The following is a 25074-nucleotide window of genomic DNA, read 5'->3' as shown; positions in this document are numbered from 1 at the left end:
CGGGCCCAGCCCACACTGTGTGATATGTGTGCACACTGGGTCCGTGCAGCAGAGCTGGTCTCCAGTCGTCCTGGTTAACCCTTGCCCCTGGACCCAGACCTCACTCGGTCAAGCCCCGTGTGGTGGCTGGTGTGCAACGGTCACCCCACGTTAAAACAATCCACCCACACGCATCTTCCACCCTTCAGGATGTAGTTCGGGATCCGGAATATTAGCTCCTTCATTGAAACACCTGGGAACTCATCCCTTTTTGGTGTGGAAGCGAGTCATCCTCGCTTCGAGGGACCGCCTAATACTAATACAGTTACACAGGGTATTGGTGAGGCCACACCTGGAGTACTGCGTGCAGTTTTGGTTTCCATATTTACGAAAGGATATACTTGCTTTGGAGGCAGTTCCGAGAAGGTTCACTCGGTTGATTCCGGGGATGAGGGGGTTGACTTATGAGGAAAGGTTGAGGAGGTTGGGCCTCTACTCATTGGAATTCAGAAGAATGAGAGGTGATCTTATCGAAACGTATGAGATTATGAGGGGGCTTGACAAGGTGGATGCAGAGAGGATGTTCCCACTGATGGGGGAGACTAGAACTAGGCGGGCATGGTCTTAGAATAAGGGGCCGCCCATTTAAAACTGAGATGAGGAGGAATTTCTTCTCTCAGAGGGTTGTAAATCTGTGGAACTCGTTGCCTCAGAGAGCTGTGGAAGCCGGGACATTGAATAAATTGAAGACAGAGATAGACAGTTTCTTAACCGATAAGGGGGCGGGCAGGGAAGTGGAGCTGAGTCCATGATCGGATCAGCCATGGTCGTATTAAATGGCGGAGCAGGCTCGAGGGGCCGAATGGCCGACTCCTGCTCCTATTTCTTATGTTCTTATTCTATTATATGGGATGATGCAGTTTAGTTTATGCAGCAGCATATTTTTTTTGCCATCAATACTTACAGAATGTTAGAGCAACAGCCAATTTTATTTTTACCGCAACAATAATTGTGTAATTTAAAATTGTATGGAGGCACACGCCTCTGATCTCTACTCTTGTGGCTAAACGTCAACATTTTTAATACACAAGCAACACATCATTGTGGCCGCGACTTCTCTGCAATTTGACCCAACTTTTAATGATATAAGTCGTACAGTATAATGAAAGACTTGTGCAGTCTTAAAAGCATACTTGGCAAGAGTTTCTTAAAAGCCAATGGCCCAAACTAGTTCTTAGAAACCTAGAAAGTTACAGGGGCAGAAGGAGGCCATTTTCCGGCCCATTGTGTCCGCCCCGGCCGACAAAGAGCCGCACGGCCCTCGGTCAGCAGCCCTGGAGGTTACATATAAACCCGTGAACAATGACGGAAAGGCAAAGAGCACCCGGCTCAGCCCAACCAGTCCGCCCCACACAACTGCGACACCCCTTACACTGAAACATTCTTCGCTCCACCCCAACCGGAGCCACGTGATCTCCTGGGAGGGGCAAAAACACCAGGAGCTTGTTCGCACAGCAAGATCTCCAGAAAACAAAAGCACCCCAGGAAAGAGAAGGAAAACACAAAGATCAAAATAACAAAACTGCTTTCTTTAAAGGACCAGGGAGGATCAGAAGCTGACAGAAGTCGTTGGGGGGGGTGGGAAAACTCATTTGATTTCTTTCACGAACAGTTTAACCCAAAATGCAAATCGTATCTTTCAGCTTAAAAATATCATTTTTTGGTTATGTTACACTGGCCCAGGAATTTTGCCCCTCCGTCAGCGCAGTGCGGCGCTCCCTCAGTACCGCCCCTCCGACAGCGCAGTGCGGCGCTCCCTCAGTACCGCCCCTCCGACAGCGCAGTGCAGCGCTCCCTCAGTACCGCCCCTCCGACAGTGCGGCACTCCCTCAGTACCACCCCTCCGACAGCGCAGTGCAGCGCTCCCTCAGTACCGCCCCTCCGACAGTGCGGCGCTCCCTCATTACCGCCCCTCCGACAGCGCAGTGCAGCGCTCCCTCAGTACCGCCCCTCCGACAGTGCAGCGCTCCCTCAGTACCGCCCCTCCGACAGTGCGGCGCTCCCTCAGTACCGCCCCTCCGACAGTGCGGCGCTCCCTCAGTACCGCCCCTCCGACAGCGCGGCGCTCCCTCAGTACCGCCCCTCCGACAGTGCGGCACTCCCTCAGTACCGCCCCTCCGACAGCGCAGTGCGGCGCTCCCTCAGTACCGCCCCTCCGACAGCGCGGCGCTCCCTCAGTACCGCCCCTCCGACAGTGCGGTGCGGCGCTCCCTCAGTACCGCCCCTCCGACAGCGCGGCGCTGGCTGGTATGGCTGACAGTACCTGAGGAGTGGATTACTTTGCTTCTCTGTTTCATCACCATCATCAGCGCTCCCACCAGCCCCTCATCCTCCTCCTCTGCTGCGTGAGCGGGCTCGGGGATGTCTGTCACCTAAAAATGCCAAGGAACATAAAGGGAGAGGTGGGCGAGGTGAGGATATCGTTAAACCAGCTTGCCCATCCACTCAATTGAGCGCATCTCAAGAATGCAGCAATTTGCCTCAACCTGACCAGTGCCGGCTGTGGCTCAGTGGCTCAGTGGCTCAGTGGCCCAGTGGCCCAGTGGCTCTCCAGTCCAGTCCGAGTCGGATGGTTGTCCTTTATTCATAACTCCAGAGTGAGGCACAAGCAGGCGTTTATACTGGGCCTTGCACACCTGTGCAGGTGACTCTCAGGTCTCCCACCGCAGTGCCCTCTAGCGGACAGCCTCTGCCACCGGGGCAGGAATCCTGGTCTCCACCAGTTGCACCCTCTAGTGGTGCCAGCCTAGTATATACACAGTGCAAACCTTATTGAGAGTACATCAGGTAACAAGTCTCCATCTTATGCAATTCCAGAGGCTCGAGCCTCCTGATCCAGGCCCGACACTCCTCCCATCGAGCCCGTGCTGTGCCGGCTCGGTGACAGAGGGACCCAATCAGTCCCACACTCCCCCCCCCTGCCCTTTCCCCACAGCCCCGGCACATTTCCCCCCTTCAGGTATTTATCCAACTCCCCCGTTTGAAAGTTACTACTGAATCTGCTCCCACCGAGCTTTCAGGCAGCGCGTTCCCGATCACAACAACTCGCTGCGTAAAAACATTCTCCCCCCTCTGGGTTCCATCGCCGATTATCGTCCATCCGTGTCCCTCTGGTTACCCACCCTCCTGCCCCCGGGAACAGGTTCTCCCGATCCACTCGATCAAAGCTCGTGATCTTCAACACCCGATCTAATCCCCCTCTTAACCTTCTCTGCTCCGCGGAGAACAATCCCAGCATCTCCGAGTCTCTGCATGTCATCCTCACCCCTGGTACCATTTGGGTAAGTCACCTCCGCAACCTCTCTGCCCAAGGCTTTAACGCCCCCCTTACGATGACTCCTGTTATATCTGTAATGCACTTATGCATGACTCCACAAGGCAATGTGTGGTACTCATTGTAACTAGCAGAGTGGACAAGGGAGAACCAGTGGATGTGGTGTATTTGGATTTTCAAAAAGCTTTTGACAAGGTCCCGCACAAGAGATTGGTGTGCAAAATTAAAGCACATGGTATTGGGGGTAATGTACTGACGTGGATAGAGAACTGGTTGGCAGACAGGAAGCAAAGAGTAGGAATAAACGGGTCCTTTTCAGAATGGCAGGCAGTGACTAGTGGGGTACCGCAAGGTTCAGTGCTGGGACCCCAGCTGTTTACAATATACATTAATGATTTAGACGAAGGAATTGAATGTAATATCTCCAAGTTTGCAGAGGACACTAAGCTGGGTGGCGGTGTGAGCTGTGAGGAGGACGCTAAGAGGCTGCAGGGTGACGTGGGCAGGTTAGGTGAGTGGGCAAATGCATGGCAGATGCGGTATAATGTGGATAAATGTGAGGTTATCCACTTTGGTGACAAAAACACCTTTTATACTGGGCCCTGCACACCTGTGCAGGTGACCCTCGGGTCTCCCACAGCAGTGCCCCCTGGTGGACAGTCTCTGCCACAGGAAACCCCGGTCTCCACCAGTTGCGCCCTCTAGGGGTGCCAGCCTAGTATATACACCTTATTGAGAGTACATCAGCTAACAAGTCTCCATCTTATGCAACTATACAGTGACTACGCACAGAGTATAACTATAGTCTGCATATATAACACGGAGGATGGAAGCTTAAACACCCCCCAACCCCCGGCCCTGCCCCCACGCCCCCTGGCCCTGTCCGCCAACCCCCCCGCCCCCTCAAACCCCCCCACCCCGCACTCCCAAGCACGAGAAAAAGCACGACTTACGGTCTTTAATTGGAATCCACCGCGGATTTGATCGAGGAGGGCACAGCGCCCTCCGGACGGGGCGGGGCTCGCCGGCCCGGACCTGTTCGGCCCCCCTCCGAGGCCGGGGGGTTTGCTGAAGGCGGGGGGAGGGGGCGGGGCTCCGCCGGCGGAGGGAGGGGCTGGCGGAGGAGGAGGAGGAGGAGGAGGAGGAGGAGGAGCGGGGCCGGAAGACCCCCCCCCGGCCGGAGCTGGGGGGGGAGGCGGCGGGGGGCCGCCCGAGCGGGAGGGGGGAGGGGGAGTGGGCGGGGCCCCGCCCCCCCGGGCCGGGGCCCGCTGGGGAGGGGGGGGCAAGGGACCCCGGGCGTGAGGGGGTGGGGCGGAGCCAGGGGCCACCCCTGGAGGTACCGGAGGGAGGGGCCCTTGCCTGCCTCGGCTGGCCGGGAAGCTGGGGGGGGGCGGGGGGAGGGGGCCGGATCGTGTCGGAGGCGGGGGGGCAACATCTGTAACAAAGAAATGGGAGGAAACAAAATTGTTAATTTGTCAAATAGATCTGTCAGTATATATATATATATACATATATCAATGATTTGCGCGGGGCAACCAAATGTCACATTTCCAAGTTTGCTGAGCACACAAAGCGAGGTGGGGTTGCGAGTTGTGAGGAGGTGGTTGCAAAGGCGATTTAGGTCAGTTGAGCGAGTGGGCAAGCACGTGGCAGATGCAGTTTAACGCGGACAAATGTGAAGTTGCCCACTGTGGTCGGAAAACCATAAGGACCACAAGTGTTATTTAAATGGCGATGGCTCGGGAAGCGTGGATGTACAACGGGACCCCGGGTGCCCTTGTACACCAGTCACTGAAAGCCGACTCGCAGGTGCAGCGAGCAGTGAGGGAGGCCAATGGTATGTTGGCCTCCATTGCGAGAGGGTTTGCGTGCAGGAGCAAGGGTGTCTTACTCCAGTTATACAGGGCCCTTGGTGAGACCGCACCTGGAGTATTGTGAGCAGTTTTGGTCTCCTTACCTAAGGAAGGATATACCGGCCATTGAGGGAGTGCAGCGAAGGTTCACCAGACTGATTCCTGGGCTGGCAGGACTGACCAATGAAGAAAGACTGGATCGACTAGGCTTATATTCACTAGAGTTTAGAAGAATGAGAGGGGATCTCATTGGAAGGTATAAAATTCTGACGGGGTTGGACAGACTAGGATGTTTCCCCGGGGCTGGGAAGTCTAGAACAAGGGGTCACAGTCTCAGGATACGGGGTAGGAAATTTAGGAGCGAGATGAGGAGAGATGTTTCCACTCCGAGGGAGGTGAACCTGTGGAATTCTCTCCCACAGAAGGCTGTGGAGGCCAAGTCACTGAATATATTTAAGAGGGGGATAGATCGATTTCTAGACACAAAAGGCATCAAGGGGTATGGGGAGAAAGCGGGAATATGGTGTTGAGATAGAGGATCAGCCATGATCATATTGAATGGTGGTGCAGGCTCGAGGGGCCGAATGGCCTACTCCTGCTCCTATTCTCCATGTTTCTATGTTTCATCCCGACTCCATCCCCCTCCCCAAATTCTGCCTGAAACTGTTTTACAACCTGGGAGTCCTGTTTGACCTCTGACCACATCTCCTCTCCGTCGCCCAATACCGCCTTGTTTTCCTCCTCCTTAACGTCACCCGTCTCTGCTCCGCCCCCCCCTTGCCCCAGCTCATCCGCTGCCAAAGCCCTCATCCGTGACCTCTGTTACCTCCTCGACTTGACTATTCCAACGCGCTGCGCTCCTGGCTGGCCTCCAACATTTCAGAATAAAGGGGTTGTCGTATGAAGAAAGGTTGAGCAGATTGGGGCCCGTACTCATCGAAGTTCAGGAGTGTGCCCGCCGCACAGCACTGCCCCCCAGTCATCAAGGTCCACGGGGCGGCCCTGGACAACGTGGACCATGTCCCATACCTCGGGAGCCTCCTATCAACAAAGGCAGACATTGACGACCAGATCCAACACCGCCTCCAGTGCGTCAGCGCAGCCTTTGGCTGCCTGAGGAAAAGAGTGTTCGAAGACCAGGCCCTCAAATCCGCCACCCAGCTCATGGTCTACAGGGCTGTAGTGATACCCGCCCTCCTGTATGGCTCAGAGACACGGACCGTGTACAGTAGACACCTCAAGTCGCTGGAGAAATACCACCAACGCTGTCTCCGCAAGATCCTGCAAATCCCCCGGGAGGACAGACGCACCAACGTTAGCGTCCTCGACCAGGCCCAACACCCCCAGCATCGAAGCACTGACCACACTCGACCAGCTCCGCTGGGCAGGGCCACATTGTCCGCATGTCCCCCCGACACGAGACTCCCCAAAGCAAGCGCTCTACTCGGAACTCCTTCACGGGCAAACGAGCCAAAGGTGGGCAGAGGGAACGTTACAGGGGACCACCCTCAAAGCCTCCCTGATAAAGTGCAACATCCCCCACCAACACCTGGGAGTCCCTGGGCCCAAAGACCAGTCCCGCCCTGAGTGGAGGAAGTGCATCCGGGAGGGCGCTGAGCACCTCGAGTCTCAACGCAAAGAGCGCGATGAGGCCAAGCGCAGGCAGCGGAAGGAGCGCGTGGCAAACCAGCCCCACCCTCCCCTTCCCTCGACAAATATCTGTCTCACTTGTAACAGGGTCTGTGGCTCTCGTATTGGACTGTTCAGCCACCAGAGAACTCACTTTTGGGAGTGGAAGCAAGTCTTCCTCGATTCCGAGGGACTGCCTATGATGATGATGCTGAGGAGGAGAATGAGAGGTGATCTTATCGAAACGTATCAGATTCTGAGGGGGGCTGGACAGGGTAGATGCAGAGAGGATGTTTCCCCCTCGTGGGGGGAATCTAGAACTAGGGGGCACATAGTCTCAGAATAAGGGGGTCGCCCATTTAGGACGGAGATGAGGAGGAATTTCTTCTGGTAAATCTGTGGGATTCTCTGCCCCAGAGAGCTGTGGGGGCTGGGTCATTGAATATATTTAAGGTGGAGATAGACAGATTTTGGAGCGATAAGGGAGTGAAGGGGCGGGCGGGGAAGTGGAGCTGAGCCCATGATCAGATCAGCCGTGATCTTATTGAATGGCGGAGCAGGTTCGAGGGGCCGAATGGCCGACTCCTGCTCCTGTTTTCTATGTTCTTATGTAAAATGGGGGACTGATTGTGTCTGTGCAGAACACTCCCTCCTTCGACCTTCCGAACTCCTTTCATCCGCTGCCCCCACCCCCGCAAACATCCGACTTCGTTAAGTTGCAAAAACGTTTTTCAACAGTAAATCGTCTGAAGCTGTGTGCCGTTCACCTGAACCCCTGCAAACTCTGCATAGCAGCCGCCAATCTGGGTGGTTCAGTGGTCATGCAATTGCGCTCTAGATGACCCGGGACTGCCTGCTTTCACATCGACGCGCAATTGCGCTCTAGATGACCCAGGACTGCCTGCGTTTTACGGGGGCGCACCTGCAGGCTGGTGCACAGCGTGCGACTTGACGGAACGTCCTTCTCATCACGGTAACTGACCGAGCAATGCCACGGGAGATCCGCTGAGGTGCGTAAAATGTGCCGGCCAGTGGGGGAGGGGGGGCAGGGCGGGGTGGGCGTATCGAAAGCGGGATAGAGTTTGTTTCCGTAGGAATCGAATTCAACAATGGAGAAGTTGTGGACCATACTTGGAGTACCGTGCACCGTTCTGGTCTCCATATACCCGGGTTAGACCACACTGGGAGCACCGTGCACGGTTCTGGTCTCCATATACCTGGGTTAGACCACACTGGGAGCACCGTGCACAGTTCTGGTCTCCATATACCTGGATTAGACCACACTTGGAGCACTGTGCACAGTTCTGGTCTCCATATACTTGGGTTAGACCACACTTGGAGCACCGTGCACAGTTCTGGTCTCCATATACCTGGGTTAGACCACAGTGGGAGCACAGTGCACAGTTCTGGTCTCCATATACCTGGGTTAGACCACACTTGGAGCACTGTGCACAGTTCTGGTCTCCATATACCTGGGTTAGACCACACTGGGAGCACTGTGCACAGTTCTGGTCTCCATATACCTGGGTTAGACAACATTTGGAGCACTGTGCACAGTTCTGGTCTCCATATTAAAAAATGGCATAGAAACGTTGGAAAAAGTGCAAACTAGAATTACAAGGTTGATACCAGAACTGAGATGTTGTACCTATCAGGAAGGGTTGAACAGGCTGGGTCTCTTTGCTTCAGAGGCTGAGGGGCGATCTGATAGAGGTCTTCAAAATGATGAAGAGTTTCGATAGGGTAGACGTAGAGAAGATGTTTCCACTTGTGGGGGAGACCAGAACTAGGGGGCCACCAATATCAGACAGTCACTGATAAACCCAATGGGGAATTCAGGAGAAACCTCTTTACCCAGAGAGCGGGGTGAGAATGTGGAACTCGCTGCCACAGGGAGGGGTCGAGGCCAATAGTGTCGATGGAGTTAAGGGGGAAGCTGGATAAACATATGGGGGAGAAAGGAATGGAAGGAGATGGTGATGGAGGGGGGGGGGGAGATGGAGAGGGGTGGGAGGGGGCTGGTGTGGAGCATAAACCGCGGCACAGAGCGGTGGGGCCCAGTGCTATGTTTCTGGGCCGTACCTAATCCCCGGGCTGTGTAGCGGGGGCTGACTACACGAGGGTCTTCACCCTCCTCACTCTTCCTGTGTAAGATTTGACCCCCTCCCCCCCCCCCCCCGCCGACACTCAACCCCTCACCTTGTCTCCTCATCTCCTTCTTCACCACCTCCAGGCCCCCCTGCTTCTCGATGAAGTCGTAGAGGACCTTGGAGGTCTCGGCGTCCGTCAGTTGGTCCTCGCTGATGCCCGCCTTGGTGAAGAGGTTCTTCAAGTCGGGGTCCATCTCATTGACCTGCGGAAGGAGCAAGGAGGTCCCATCAGCACCTCCGGCAACGCCTCATAATAAGAATCAGGAGCAAGAGTCGGCCATTCGGCCCATCGAGCCTGCTCCGCCATTCAATGCGATCATGGCTGATCTTCCAACTCAACTCCACTTTCCTGCCCGATCGCCATATACCTTGATTCCCTTAATATTCCAGTTCTGGTCTCCATATACCTGGGTTAGACCACACTTGGAGCACCGTGCACAGTTCTGGTCTCCATATACCTGGGTTAGACCACACTTGGAGCACCGTGCATAGTTCTGGTCTCCATATACCTGGGTTAGACCACACTTCGAGCACCATGCACAGTTCTGGTCTCCATATACCTGGGTTAGACCACACTTGGAGCACTGTGCACAGTTCTGGTCTCCATATACCTGGGTTAGACCACACTTGGAGCACCGTGCACAGTTCTGGTTTCCATATACCTGGATTAGACCACACTTGGAGCACTGTGCACAGTTCTGGTCTCCATATACCTGGGTTAGACCACACTTGGAGCACTGTGCACAGTTCTGGTTTCCATATACCTGGATTAGACCACACTTGGAGCACCGTGCACAGTTCTGGTCTCCATATACTTGGGTTAGACCACACTTGGAGCACCGTGCACAGTTCTGGTCTCCATATACCTGGGTTAGACCACACTTGGAGCACTGTGCACAGTTCTGGTTTCCATATACCTGGATTAGACCACACTTGGAGCACTGTGCACAGTTCTGGTCTCCATATACCTGGGTTAGACCACACTTGGAGCACTGTGCACAGTTCTGGTTTCCATATACCTGGATTAGACCACACTTGGAGCACCGTGCACAGTTCTGGTCTCCATATACTTGGGTTAGACCACACTTGGAGCACCGTGCACAGTTCTGGTCTCCATATACCTGGGTTAGACCACACTTGGAGCACCGTGCACAGTTCTGGTCTCCATATACCTGGGTTAGACCACACTTGGAGCACCGTGCACAGTTCTGGTCTCCACATGCCTTGGGTTAGACCACACTTGGGAGCTCTGTCTTCAATATACTCAAAGACTGAGCCTCCACAGCCCTCTGAGGCAGAGAATTCCAAAGATTCACCACCCTCTGAGTGAAGAAATTCCTCCTCATCTCACTCCTAAATGGCCGACCCCTTATCCTGAGACTGTGTGACCCCTGGTTCTAGACTCCCCAGCCCGGGGGGAAACATCCTCCCTGCATCTACCCTGTCAAGCTCTGTAAGAATTTTGGATGTTTCAATGAGATCACCTCTCATTCTTCTAAACTCCAGAGAATATCGGCCCAGTTTGCTCAATCTCTCCTCATAGGACAATCCCCCCACCCCAGGAATCAGTCTGGTGAACCTCAATGGCAAGTATATCCTTCCTTAGGTAAGGAGACCAAAACTGTACACAATACTCCAGGTGTGGTCCCACCAGGGCTCTCTATAACTGGAGTAAGACGACTTTACTCTTATACTCAAATCCTCCTGTAATAAAGGCCGTGTTTTAAAAGATCTCATCTTCCAACTCCTCCATGGGCTCCTCACCCCTCCCCTTCCCCATCTCTCACAAACCCTCCGAGATCTCTGCGCTCCTGGCCCCTTGAGCATCCCCCGATTCCCATCGCTCCACCATCGGCGGCCGTGCCTTCAGCCGCCTGGGCCCCAAGCTCTGGAACTCCCTCCCTAAACCTCTCCGCCTCTCTCTCCTCCTTCAAGACGCTCCTTAAAACCGACCTCTGTGACCCAGCTTTTGGTCACCCATCCCTAATATCTCCTTATGTGGCTCGGGGTCTGATTTACGCTCCCGTTGAGCACCTTGGGACGTTTTACAGGTGCTATTATAAATGCAAGATCTTCATTTCTACTTCAAGGACAGGGAGCTGATGTGGAAAACGTTACTTACATCGAACCCCTTGTTTGGATCCCATCCGACATGGCTCACATGTCTGCAAGAGAACAGAGTAGAAATATTAGCTCAAACCTTTCACCCTCCATCGCCTCTGTTAACAGTCGTGACCCGACACGCGCTGTATATGTCGGGCTTTGGTTAGACCACGCTTGGAGCACCGTGCACAGGTCTTGTCTCCATATACCTGGGTTAGACCACGCTTGGAGCACTGTGCACAGTTCTGGTCTCCATATACCTGGGTTAGACCATACTTGGAGCACCGTGCACACTTCTGGTCTCCATATACCTGGATTAGACCACACTTGCAGCACTGTGCACAGTTCTGGTCTCAATATACCTGGGTTAGACCACACATGCAGCACTGTGTACAATTCTGGTCTCCATATACCTGGGTTAGACCACACCTGGAGCACCGTGCACAGTTCTGGTCTCCATATACCTGGGTTAGACCACACTGGGAGCACCGTGCACAGTTCTGGTCTCCATATACCTGGGTTAGACCACACTGGGAGCACTGTGCACAGTTCTGGTCTCCATAAACCTGGGTTAGACCACACATGCAGCACTGTGTACAATTCTGGTCTCCATATACCTGGGTTAGACCACACCTGGAGCACCGTGCACAGTTCTGGTCTCCATATACCTGGGTTAGACCACACTGGGAGCACTGTGCACAGTTCTGGTCTCCATATACCTGGGTTAGACCACACTGGGAGCACCGTGCACAGTTCTGGTCTCCATATACCTGGGTTAGACCACACTTGGAGCACCGTGCGCAGTTCTGGTCTCCATATACCTGGGTTAGACCACACTTGGAGCACCGTGCACAGTTCTGGTCTACTTATCCCTCAAACAACATCACCGGTTCGCTGACCACCCGTCTCATTGTGACTTGAAAGCCGGGATTGGTGAGCACCTTCGCCCCTTGACCCTTGACCTCCCGTGTGGCCTGCGGCCTTTGACCCCCTGCGCTGCCTGCAGCCTTACTGGAAGTTGCTGGGGGCCCCGATGTCGGCCTTGGTCATCTTCTTCTTCCCCTTGTCCTTGTCCTTGCCCTTCCCCCGCTTCTTCTCGGTTGCCGCGGTTGACGGCAGCCCCCGGTAGCGGAAGGAAGTGATGTCGGGGTTCTGGATCGCCATGGCCGTCATGGGCAACGGGCCGGCAGGCGTGGTCGTCGAGAAGGCTGGACCTGCGAGGCGTGGGGGGGGGGGGGGGCGGGGGGTGAGAGGTAGATCGTCAATGGCGACATGGCAGGCGCCCCTCCCCCTCCCTCAGCCCCCTGGGAGGGGGGAGGGGAGACATACCGCCATGTCCAGCCCATCGCTGATCGGCGACAGCCACCCCCTCCCCCACCCGGCCTCCGGGGAACCCAATCCCCCTCCCCCCCCCGCCTCCCCCCCCCCAGGGAACCCAATCCCCCCCCCCCCCCCGGGGAACCCAATCCCCCTCCCCCCACCCGCCTCCCCCCCCCCCGGGGAACCCAATCCCCCTCCCCCCACCCGCCTCCCCCCCCCCGGGGAACCCAATCCCCCTCCCCCAATACCGTTCCCCCTCCGTGCCGGCTGGGAGGTAGACCATTCCCCTCATTCCCCGCCCATTCCCTCCCCTCCTTCGCATTCTGCCCCCTCCCCTCCACTCCCCTCCCCTCCTCTCCCTCCCCTCCTCCCACTCACCTCCACTTCCCTCCACTCCCCTCCACTCCACTCCCCTCCCCTCCACTCCACTTTACTCCCCTCCCCTTCCCTTCACTCCCCTCCTCTCCACTTCACTCCACTCTACTCCCCTCCACTCCACTCCCCTTCCCTTCACGCCCCTCCCCTTCCCTCCACTCCCCTCCCCTCCACTTCACCAAAACTCCCCTCCCCTCACTCCAATCCCCTTCCCTTCACGCCCCTCCCCTTCCCTGCACTCTCCTTCCCTCTACTCCACTTCTCTCCACTCCCCTCCCCTTCCCTCCATGCCACTCTCCTTCCCTCCACTCCCCTCCACTTCACTCCACTCCCCTCCCCTCCACTCCACTCCACTCCAATCCCCTCCCCTTCACCGCCTCCCCTTCCCGCCACTCTCCTTCCCTCCACTCCACTTCACTCCCCTCCCCTCCCCTCCCCTTCACTCCACTCCACTTCCCTCCCCTCCCCTACCACTCCCCTCTCTCCACTTTCCCTATCTCCTCCTCCCCTCTCCTCACTGAAGATTGACCAGAATGGATTCAGGGATGAGGGACTTCAGTTACATTGGTAAGTTTGGAGAGGCATAGAATACAAGAGCAGGGAGGTTATGCTCGAACTGTATAAAACATTGGTTAGGCCACAGCTGGAGTACTGCGTGCAGTTCTGGTCACCGCATTACAGGAAAGATGTGATCACACTGGAAAGGGTGCAGAGGAGATTTACCAGGATGTTGCACTGGAGAGGGTACAGAGGAGATTTACCAGGATGTTGTACTGGAGAGGGTACAGAGGAGATTTACCAGGATGTTGCACTAGAGAGGGTACAGAGGAGATTTACCAGGATGTTGCACTGGAGAGGGTACAGAGGAGATTTACCAGGATGTTGCACTAGAGACGGTACAGAGGAGATTTACCAGGATGTTGCACTGGAGAGGGTACAGAGGAGATTTACCAGGATGTTGCACTGGAGAGGGTACAGAGGAGATTTACCAGGATGTTGCACTAGAGCGGGTACAGAGGAGATTTACCAGGATGTTGCATTGGAGAGGGTACAGAGGAGATTTACCAGGATGTTGCACTAGTGAGGGTACAGAGGAGATTTACCAGGATATTGCACTAGAGAGGGTACAGAGGGGATTTACCAGGATGTTGCACTAGAGAGGGTACAGAGGAGATTTACCAGGATGTTGCCGGGACTGGAGAATTTTAGCGATGGGGAAAGATTGGAGAGGCTGGGTCTGTTTTCCTTTGGAACAGAGGAGATGGAGGGGAGATTTAATTGAGGTGTGAGGGGCCTGGATAGAGTGGATAGGACGGACCTGTTCCACTTGACAGAGGGGTCAACAACCAGGGGGCTTGGATTGAAAGTAATTGGGGGGAGGTTTAGAGGGGGTTTGAGGGGAAATGTCTTCACCCAGAGGGTGGTGGGGGTCTGGGGGGGAACTCACTGCCTGAAAGGGTGGTCGAGGCAGAAACCCTCACCACATTTGGACGTGCGCTCGAAGTGCCGTAACCCACAGGGCTACGGACCCAGAGCGGGAAAGTGGGATTAGGCCGGGATGGCTCTTGGTCGGCCGGCGCGAGGCGGACACGACGGGCCGGAATGGCCTCCTCCCGCGCTGTAAACTTCTCCGATTCTATGAAGCCGGGGCTGTTCTCCTCGGAGCAGAGAAGGTTAAGGGGGAGATTGACCAGAATGGTCCCGGGGATGAAGGGCTTCAGAGGTGTGGAGGGACTGGAGAAGCTGGGGGCTTTGATGGAGGGTGTTCTAAACCACGAGGGGGGTGTGGAGAGAGTAAGATCGAGGGAGACTGTTCCCGTTGGCGGAAGGGTGGAGAACCAGAGGGACACAGATTTAAGGCGAGCGGCAGAAAGGCCACACCAGGAACAACTTGCTTTACGCAGCGAGTGGGGTTAGGATCGGGAACGTGCTTCCTGAGAGGACGACAGAGGACGACTCAAATCGCAGCCGATCCGAAGGGGAGTTGGATAAATGCTTAAAAGGAGAAAAAATTGCCGGGCTACGGGGAAAGTCTGGGATGGGGAAGTGTGGGACTGACTGGGTTGCTCGGAGAGAGAGAGCCAACGCGGACTCGATGGGCTGAATGGGTCTCCTTCCCATGCTAGGCTACAACAGGTCTGTGACAGGCGCCGGGGGACTAATCTCCGCCCGGCCGTTGACACAACTCACCGCTCGATTCCGCCGGGGGAACATGGGGCAGCAGTGATGACATCCTCCGACCTGGGGAGGGACAGTTAGCGACGGTTAGCGAGTTTCTAATGCGTTCGTAGTTCGTACCCTCCAACTTGTCCTGGGACCCACACCTCCCGGGGCCCGGCCAAAGTGGCCCCCCGTTGACCATGTGGGATATTCGACTGCTAGAGGCATCATGGCTGCTCTGTTTGAGGGGGTTGGGGGGGGTGGGCCCGGGAGGTCGGAGCAACGGTAGCCACGCAATCACCGTGGTACGCGAGCCATGCCGTGTGGCGATTGCCGGAGCAAGCAGGGCGCTGGGGTGCATCCGTAGGGCAATTGAGTACAAGAGGCGGTTCACTCGGTTGATTCCGGGGGATGAGGGGGTTGACTTATGAGGGAAAAGCTTGAGGAGGTTGGGCCTCTACTCATTGGAGTTCAGAAGAATGAGAGGTGATCTTATGGAAACGTATCAGATTATGAGGGGGGCTCGACAAGGTGGATGCAGAGAGGATGTTCCCACTGATGGGGGAGACTAGAACTAGGGGGCATGGTCTTAGAATAAGGGGCCGCCCATTTAAAACTGAGATGAGGAGGAATTTCTTCTCTCGGAGGGTTGTAAATCTGTGGAATTCGCTGCCCCAGAGAGCTGTGGAAGCCGGGACATTGAATAAAGTTAAGACAGAGATAGACAGTTTCGTAACCGATAAGGGGGCGGGCAGGGAAGTGGAGCTGAGTCCATGATCGGATCAGCCACGGTCGTATTAAATGGCGGAGCAGGCTCGAGGGGCCGAATGGCCGACTCCTGCTTTGATTTCTTATGTTCTTATGTAAGACGAGGCATAGTGCTTTGTCCGCACTGGAGTGTCAGCCAATGGCTCAGTGGGCAGCACCCTCGCCTCGTGAGTCAGAGGGTTCTGGGTTCGAGTTCCACTCCAGGGACTCGAGCACAGAAATCCTAGGCCGACGCTCCCAGTGCAGTGCTGAGTATCATAGCAAGATACTCAGCAGTCAAAATTGTAATCACGATAGATAATCTTTAACGTATAAATACCTTGCTTCTAAAAAAATGGGGAAGAACTGTAATATCTGCACCCAGGTTTGTGGAGTGGTTGAGGTGGGAGTGGCTTAGCCAGTCACGTGATGTTCACAAGACTCAATAAACCCCCGACCAGTTGGGTTCGGGGAACGAGGTATGCAGTTGTGAGCCTAGTGGATGAACTGGTAACGTGTAGTGTGATTGTTAAACCTTTGTTCATAAACCCAACGTGGACCATTTCCCAAACCTCGGAAGCCTCTTGTCAACAAGGGCAGACATCGACGACCAGATCCAACACCGCCTCCAGTGCGCCAGTGCAGCCTTCGGCCGCCTGAGGAAAAGAGTGTTCGAAGACCAGGCCCTCAAATCCACCACCCAGCTCATGGTCTGCAGGGCTGTAGTGAGACCCGCCCTCCTGTATGGCTCAGAGACATGGACCATGTACAGTAGACACCTCAAGTCGCTGGAGAAATACCACCAACAATGTCTCCGCAAGATCCCGCAAATCCCCCGGGAGGACAGACGCACCAACGTTAGCGTCCTCGACCAGGCCCAACATCCCCAGCATCGAAGCACTGACCACACTCGACCAGCTCCGCTGGGCAGGGCCACATTGTCCGCATGTCCCCCAGACACGAGACTCCCAAAGCGAGCGCTCTACTCGGAACTCCTTCACGGGCAAACGAGCCAAAGGTGGGCAGAGGAAACGTTACAAGGGACCACCCTCAAAGCCTCCCTGATAAAGTGCAACATCCCCACCAACACCTGGGAGTCCCCGGGCCCAAAGACCAGTCCGCCCTAAGTGGAGGGAGTGCATCCGGGAGGGCGCTGAGCACCTCGAGTCTTGTCGCCGAGAGCGTGCAGAAACCAAGCGCAGGCAGCGGAAGGAGCGTGCGGCAAACCAGTCCCACCCTCCCCTTCCCTCAACCACTGTCTGTCCCACCTGTGACAGGGTCTGTGGCTCCCGTATTGGGCTGTTCAGCCACCTAAGGACTCGTGTTAAGAGTGGAAGCAAGTCTTCCTCGATTCCGAGGGACTGCCTATAATGATGATGATAGATTCTAGCAGTTTCTCTACTACTGATGTCAGGCTTTCAGTCCGATTAACTTCTCCAGTACTGTTTTTTTTTACTAATATTAATTTCTTTCAGTTCCCCATTAGAACCTTGGTTCTCCACAATTTCCTGGAGATTTTTTGGTGTCTTCTTCCGTGAAGACAGACACAAAGTATTTGTTTCATTTCTCTGCCATTTCCATATTCCCCACATTATAATTTCCCCTGTCTCAGCCTGTAAGGGGCCCACGTTTACTGTCGCTAATCTTTTCCCTATATACATACCTATAGAAGCTTTTCCCGTCTGTTTTTATGTCTCTCACTAGTCTCCTCGTGCAATGTATTCACTTCAAGGGGTCTTTGCTTAAGAATTCAAAGCAACACATTTGCTATTGAGAACGAGTCGTTATATCAGCGAAAGGTTTAACAATCACACCGCAAAGTGACCAGTTCATCCACCAGGCTCACAACCACCTGCCCCATCCCCCGAACCCAACTGGCCGGGGTTTTATTGAGTCTTGCGAACATCATGTGACTGGCTAAGCCCCTCCCACCTCAACAGCTCGACAACTATTTTAAGATAACTTTAAATCCAGTTCCCCCTTTTTTGGTAAGGGCACTTAGAACCCGAAAATTAACAAATTGGCCGTGCCAAATTAAATTAAGGTTCTGTTGCTGGGGGGGGGTGACGACGCACTCCAGTCCCTCCGGCGCCCACCTCTCGCGGAAGGCCGCGAGCGTACCGGTGGACACCGCGTGCTCCGTCTCCAGGGACACCCTGGCTCGGATGTAACCGCGGAAGAGAGGCGGGCAGTCGAGGCTGAACGACCCCCTCGACTGCCCGCTGCCCGGACCGGCTGATGGCCCCCCCTTGGCCAGGCCCAGGAGCAGGCCCCACGAGGAGGCCCTCGGACCTGCCCGCTCCCCTCCGCACAGGGTGCCCACAGATCAGGGGCGTGGGACTGAAGTGCAGCCAGAAATTGAGGAGCAGCCCCTTTAAATAGTGGAACAATGGGCTGCAACCTCGTGCATTCGATAAAAACATGGAACACGGACTCCTCCAGACCGCAGGAATTGCAGGCGGCCTGGGAGCCCGTGAACCGGCTTAAAGATTTGTTGCACGGGGCGGCTCCGTGCACCAGCCTCCAGGCCAAGTCCCCGATGACTTCCGCGTAGAGTGCCCTCCATCGGGGACCCCCGCCTCCTCCGGACGGCAAGATGGTACGCCATGGGCGTGTCCGGACGGCAGGCGAGGATGGCAAGGTGGAGAGTGTGCAGGGGCAGCCCCGTACAGGAATCCCCTCCCTCCGCGCAGAACCGAAAGGCACGGAGGGGATTTCCCCGGAGGAGGCTCAAGTTGTGAGGCGCCGGCTCCCGAGGGAGGCTCCGGGTCTTGGCGCCGATGAGGAATTCCGTCCGGACGCAGGGGGGGGGGGGGGGTCGGTCCGGACGGGATCTCCCCACGTGCTCGAGCCTCCTCGACACACCGAACGGAGCCAGGGCCTGCCGCTGTTTCCAGCGCCTCGATGGCATCGGCCGCGCGGCGGACGTCGGCTCTTACAAACCCGCGAGCCCGCGCGCAGGTGCAAGGAGGGAGGGAAGGGCGGTGGGGGTTCGGGGGAGGGGAGGGGGTTCCCACACGGTCAGAGAAAGGGCTAGCGGGCACGACATTCGGAATAAAACGGCGGGACTTACCCTCGGAGACCTGGGGCGGGGGAGGTGGACCGGCCTGGCGTCTCTCTGGGGGAAAAAAAAAACAGGCAGGGGTGAAAGAGGGTCATCGTGTCAACGTTCGTCGTAGGCAATAGCTGCGGCTTCCGCCTGATTCGTCAGGCTGGGGGTCTCTGTGTTCGCCATCTCCTCCTGTCTGGCTCGATACCCCACCTCCCCCCATCCTCAACTTCTAAGAATTAGGAGCAGGAGGAGGCCATTCGGCCCCTCGAGCCTGTTACATTAGGGACAGGAGGAGGCCGTTCGGCCCCTCGAGCCTGTTACATTAGGGACAGGAGGAGGCCGTTCGGCCCCTCGAGCCTGTTACATTAGGGACAGGAGGAGGCCATTCGGCCCCTCGAGCCTGTTACATTAGGGACAGGAGGAGGCCGTTCAGCCCCTCGAGCCTGTTACATTAGGAACAGGAGGAGGCCGTTCAGCCCCTCGAGCCTGTTACATTAGGGACAGGAGGAGGCCGTTCAGCCCCTCGAGCCTGTTACATTAGGAACAGGAGGAGGCCGTTCAGCCCCTCGAGTCTGTTACATTAGGGACAGGAGGAGGCTATTCGGCCCCTCGAGCCTGTTACATTAGGGACAGGAGGAGGCCGTTCAGCCCCTCGAGCTTGTTACATTAGGGACAGGAGGAGGCCGTTCAGCCCCTCGAGCCTGTTACATTAGGGACAGGAGGAGGCCGTTCAGCCCCTCGAGCCTGTTACATTAGGGACAGGAGGAGGCCGTTCAGCACCTCGAGCCTGTTACATTAGGGACAGGAGGAGGCCATTCGGCCCCTCGAGCTTGTTACATTAGGGACAGGAGGAGGCTATTCGGCCCCTCGAGCCTACTCCGCCTTTCAATAAGCTCACGGCAGATCATCGACCTCAACTCCACTTCCCCGCCCGATCCCTCGATTCCCCTCGAGTCAAAAAATCTACCGATCTCGGCCTTGAATATACTCAACGACTGAGCCTCCACTGCCCTCGGGCCGAGAATTCCAAAGATTCACCCCCCTCCGAGTGAAGAAATTCCTCCTCATCTCAGTCCTAAATGGCCGACCCCTTATCCTGAGACTGTGTGACCCCTGGTTCTAGACTCCCCAGCCCCGGGGGGGGGGGGAAACACCCTCCCTGCATCTACCCGGTCAATCCCCCTCAGAATCGGAGACGTTTCAATGAGATCACCTCTCATTCGAGAGAGTGTAGACAGAACCTCTCATCGTGTCAGCTTCAGTCGTGGTTCAGTGGGCAGCACACTCGCCTCGGAGTCAGAGGGTTGTGGGTTCAAGTCCCACTCCAGAGACTTCAGCGCAGAAATCTAGGCTGACACTCCCAGTGCAGTACTGAGGGAGTGCCACACTGTCGGAGGGGCGGTACTGAGGGAGTGCCACACTGTCGGAGGGGCAGTACTGAGGGAGTGCCACACTGTCGGAGGGGCGGTACTGAGGGAGTGCCACACTGTCGGAGGGGCGGTACTGAGGGAGCGCCGCACTGTCGGAGGGGCAGTACTGAGGGAGCGCCGCACTGTCGGAGGGGCAGTACTGAGGGAGCGCCGCACTGTCGGAGGGGCGGTACTGAGGGAGCGCCGCACTGTCGGAGGGGCGGTACTGAGGGAGTGCCACACTGTCGGAGGGGCAGTACTGAGGGAGTGCCACACTGTCGGAGGGGCGGTACTGAGGGAGCGCCGCACTGTCGGAGGGGCGGTACTGAGGGAGCGCCGCACTGTCTGAGGGGCGGTACTGAGGGAGTGCCGTACTGTCGGAGGGGCGGTACTGAGGGAGCGCCGTACTGTCGGAGGGACAGTACTGAGGGAGCGCTGCACTGTCGGAGGGGCGGTACTGAGGGAGTGCCGTACTGTCGGAGGGACGGTACTGAGGGAGCGCCGTACTGTCGGAGGGACAGTACTGAGGGAGCGCCGTACTGTCGGAGGGACAGTACTGAGGGAGCGCCGCACTGTCGGAGGGGCAGTACTGAGGGAGCCCCGCACTGTCGGAGGGGCGGTACTGAGGGAGCCCCGCACTGTCGGAGGGGCGGTACTGAGGGAGCGCCGCACTGTCGGAGGGGCGGTACTGAGGGAGCCCCGCACTGTCGGAGGGGCGGTACTGAGGGAGCCCCGCACTGTCGGAGGGGCGGTACTGAGGGAGCGCCGCACTGTCGGAGGGGCGGTACTGAGGGAGCGCCGCACTGTCGGAGGGGCGATACTGAGGGAGCGCAGTACTGAGGGAGCGCCGCACTGTCGGAGGGGCGGTACTGAGGGAGCGCCGCACTGTCGGAGGGGCGGTACTGAGGGAGCGCCGCACTGTCGGAGGGGCGGTACTGAGGGAGCGCCGCACTGTCGGAGGGGCGGTACTGAGGGAGCCCCGCACTGTCGGAGGGGCAGTACTGAGGGAGCCCCGCACTGTCGGAGGGGCGGTACTGAGGGAGTGCCGCACTGTCGGAGGGGCAGTACTGAGGGAGTGCCGCACTGTCGGAGGGGCGGTACTGAGGGAGCATGCACTGCGCTGTCGGAGGGGCGGTACTGAGGGAGCCCCGCACTGTCGGAGGGGCTGTATTTCGGATGAGACGTTAAACCGAGGACCCGTCTGCCCTCTCGGGTGGATGTAAAAGATCCCGGGGCCACTATTGGAAGAAGAGCAGGGGGCGTTCTTCCCGGTGTCCTGGGGCCAATATTTATCCCGCGACCAACATCACTAAAACAGACGCTCCGGGTCATTATCACATCGTGGTGTGTGGGAGCTTGCTGTGCGCAAATTGGCGTTTCCCACAATACAACAGCGAGCGCACTCCCAAAAGTGCTCCACTGCTTATAAAGCGTATTGGTGGTCGTGAAAGACGCTATATAAATTCAAGTCCTGCGCGTCCCTCTCTCCAACACCCACACACAGTCTCCGATGCCCCTCACCTGGTTTCAATCGCCCCTCGCCCTGTCTGCTTTGCCTCTGCCTGATCTTTTCTTCAACAATGCCGTAAAATAAATCCGCTTCATGTTCGTCAGCGAAGTTCAGCCCGGCCTCACAGTCCTGCAGGCGGGAGGGACAATGAAGTCAGATTAAGAACCACACACAGGGAGGGGTCAAACATCGCCACGTACAATCACAGCAAGCGTACGCCACAAACACAGGCCACTGGGCCCAATCGTTCCGTGCCGGGGTTTATGTTCCACACAAGCCCCCTCCCATCCTCTTCATCTCACCCCATCACCATCTCCTTCCATTCCTTTCTCCCTCGTGTGTTTATCCAGCTTTGGAAGGGAAAATGCACAGTTCCGGTCTCCATATACCTGGGTTAGACCACACTGGGAGCACCGTGCACAGTTCTGGTCTCCATATACCCGGGTTAGACCACACTGGGAGCACCGTGCACAGTTCTGGTCTCCAAATACCTGGGTTAGACCACACTGGGAGCACCGTGCACAGTTCTGGTCTCCATATACCCGGGTTAGACCACACTGGGAGCACCGTGCACAGTTCTGGTCTCCATATACCTGGATTAGACCACACTTGGAGCACTGTGCACAGTTCTGGTCTCCATATACCCGGGTTAGACCACACTTGGAGCACTGTGCACAGTTCTGGTCTCCATATACCCGGGTTAGACCACACTTGGAACACCGTGCACAGTTCTGGTCTCCATATACCTGGGTTAGACCTCACTGGGAGCACTGTGCACAGTTCTGGTCTCCATATACCCGGGTTAGACCACACTTGGAGCACCGTGCACAGTTCTGGTCTCCATATACCCGGGTTAGACCTCACTGGGAGCACTGTGCACAGTTCTGGTCTCCATATACCCAGGTTAGACCTCACTGGGAGCACTGTGCTCAGTTCTGGTCTCCATATACCCGGGTTAGACCACACTGGGAGCACTGTGCACAGTTCTGGTCACCTGAGGACTCGTGTTAATGTCGACGCAAATCATCCTCGATCGTGAGGGAATGCCTAAGATGTAGCAGATGATTGATCAAAGCAGCGACTTACGTCAGCCGTGAAGGTGTGGAAATATGGGCGTGGCGTGGAGTAACTAATTTGGTTGTAAAGTTCCTGCTCCCAGACCAACTTGCCCTCCTGAAAACAAAGGGCACACGATTAAACCTCTTCACAGTAAGCAAGACTCGCATCTCTCCAGTCCCTTTCATCCCCTCAGGACCTCCCAAAGCGCCTCACAGCCAATGAAATACCTTTTCTGAAGTGCGCTTACTGTTGTAATGCAGCAAACGCCAATTTGCGCACAGCAAGCTCCCACAAACAGCAATGTGACAATGGCCAGTGATGTTGGTCGAGGGATAAATATTGGCCCCCTGCTCTTCTTCCAATAGTGGCCCCGGGATCTTTTACATCCACCCGAGAGGGCAGACGGGGGCCTCGGTTTAATGTCTCATCCGAAAGATGGCCCCTCCGACAGTTCTGGTCACCATATACCCGGGTTAGACCACACTGGGAGCACCGTGCACAGTTCTGGTCTCCATATACCTGGGTTAGACCTCACTTGGAGCACCGTGCACAGTTCTGGTCACCATATACCTGGGTTAGACCTCACTTGGAGCACTGTGCACAGTTCTGGTCTCCATATACCTGGGTTAGACCTCACTTGGAGCACCGTGCACAGTTCTGGTCACCATATACCTGGGTTAGTCCACACTGGGAGCACTGTGCACAGTTCTGGTCACCATATACCTGGGTTAGACCACACTTGGAGCACCGTGCACAGTTCTGGTCACCATATACCTGGGTTAGTCCACACTGGGAGCACTATGCACAGTTCTGGTCACCATATACCTGGGTTAGACCATACTTGGAGCACTGTGCACAGTTCTGGTCTCCATATACCTGGGTTAGACCACACTTGGAGCACTGTGCACAGTTCTGGTCTCCATATACCTGGGTTAGACCACACTTGGAGCACTGTGCACAGTTCTGGTCTCCATATACCTGGGTTAGACCACACTTGGAGCACTGTGCACAGTTCTGGTCTCCATATACCTGGGTTAGACCACACTTGGAGCACCGTGCACAGAACTGGGGGGGGGGGGATTGTATCGATCAGGAAACGGCTCTTTTCTCTCCTGCTCTTATTTCTTATGTTCTTATGTAGCGTGACTGTCCGTGGAGCGCTCCCGGGAGTCCGCACATGTTTGCAATTTTCGAGGGGCGGAGGGAAGGATTGTCTGACCCACCTTGAGGCTGTACACCCGGATGAAGTAGGACCTCTTGGGGTTGTCCTTCACGAAGCAGGCGACACCACAATAGCATTTGGTCCAGTAGTTGGGGCTGGTGGGGACGGCCAGATAGACCTGCACCACAGTCGAGGCCAAAGTCTGCAGAGAGAACGTATAAATCATCAGAAACAGGAGCAGGAGTCGGCCATTCGGCCCCTCGAGCCCGCTCCGCCATTTAATACGATCGCGGCTGATCTGATCTTGGGCTCAGCTCCACTTCCCCGCCCGCCCCTTCACTCCCTTATCGCTCAACAATCTGTCTATCTCCGCCCTAAATATATTCAATGACCCAGCCCCCCACAGCTCTCTGGGGCAGAGAATTCCACAGATTCACCAGAAGAAATTCCTCCTTCATCTTAAATGGGCGACCCCTTATTCTGAGACTCTGTGCCCCCTAGTTCTAGATTCCCCCACGAGGGGGAAACATCCTCTCTGCATCTACCCTGTCCAGCCCCCCTCAGAATCTGATACGTTTCGATAAGATCACCTCTCATTCTTCGAAACTCCGATAAGTAGAGGCCCAACCTGCTCAACCTTTCCTCATAAGTCAACCCCCTCATCCCCGGAATCAACCGAGTGAACCTTCTCTGAACTGCCTCCAAAGCAAGTATATCCCTCCTTAAATACGGAGACCAGAACTGCACGCAGTACTCCAGGTGTGGCCTCACCAATACCCTGTATAACTGGAGCAAGACTTCCCTGCTTTTATACTCCATCCCCTTTGCAATAAAGGCCAAGATACCATTGGCCTTCCTGATCACTTGCTGTACCTGCATACTAACCTTTTGTGTTTCATGCACAAGTAACCCCCAGGTCCCGCTGTACTGCGGCACTTTGCAATCTTTCTCCATTTAAATAATAATTACAGTATCAGACAGGAGTGAATCGTTCCCTTTGACCCGCTGTGTGTGCTGCACATGTACAGCAGCTTGGTTTAATGACTCATCGTTAAGACAGCACCTCCAACAGTGCGGCACTCCCTCAGTACCGCAACTCCGACAGTGGGGCACTCCCTCAGTACCGCCCCTCCGACAGTGCGGGGCTCCCTCAGTACCGCCCCTCCGACAGTGCGGCACTCCCTCAGCACCGCCCCTCCGACAGTGCGGGGCTCCCTCAGTACCGCCCCTCC

The 25074-nt window shown here is 56.0% G+C and overlaps 1 protein-coding gene across 2 annotated transcripts in view; it reads right to left on the bottom strand.

Moving 5' to 3' along the window:
- The window catches only part of LOC139240633 (actin nucleation-promoting factor WAS-like), a 38165-nt gene that overhangs the window by 3431 nt on the left and 9660 nt on the right, over nucleotides 1–25074 (bottom strand). The window contains exons 2-11 of one of the 2 annotated variants that reach the window (XM_070869200.1): nucleotides 23904–24044; nucleotides 22708–22794; nucleotides 21633–21750; nucleotides 18724–18768; nucleotides 14934–14984; nucleotides 12061–12262; nucleotides 11068–11110; nucleotides 8995–9148; nucleotides 4267–4748; nucleotides 2303–2411 (exon numbers count right to left, since the gene is read on the bottom strand). In XM_070869200.1, the coding sequence (XP_070725301.1) occupies nucleotides 2303–2411; nucleotides 4267–4748; nucleotides 8995–9148; nucleotides 11068–11110; nucleotides 12061–12262; nucleotides 14934–14984; nucleotides 18724–18768; nucleotides 21633–21750; nucleotides 22708–22794; nucleotides 23904–24044 (1432 nt within the window). The remainder of the gene's footprint in view (nucleotides 1–2302; nucleotides 2412–4266; nucleotides 4749–8994; nucleotides 9149–11067; nucleotides 11111–12060; nucleotides 12263–14933; nucleotides 14985–18723; nucleotides 18769–21632; nucleotides 21751–22707; nucleotides 22795–23903; nucleotides 24045–25074) is intronic. The other variant, XM_070869201.1, reaches the window with a different exon arrangement.

This window comes from Pristiophorus japonicus, chromosome 32, assembly GCF_044704955.1.
Source record: "Pristiophorus japonicus isolate sPriJap1 chromosome 32, sPriJap1.hap1, whole genome shotgun sequence".
In the NCBI taxonomy this organism is placed as follows: Eukaryota; Metazoa; Chordata; class Chondrichthyes; family Pristiophoridae; genus Pristiophorus; species Pristiophorus japonicus.
Note: the sequence above shows the minus strand (reverse complement) of the source record. Positions and strands in the feature narration are given on the sequence as shown.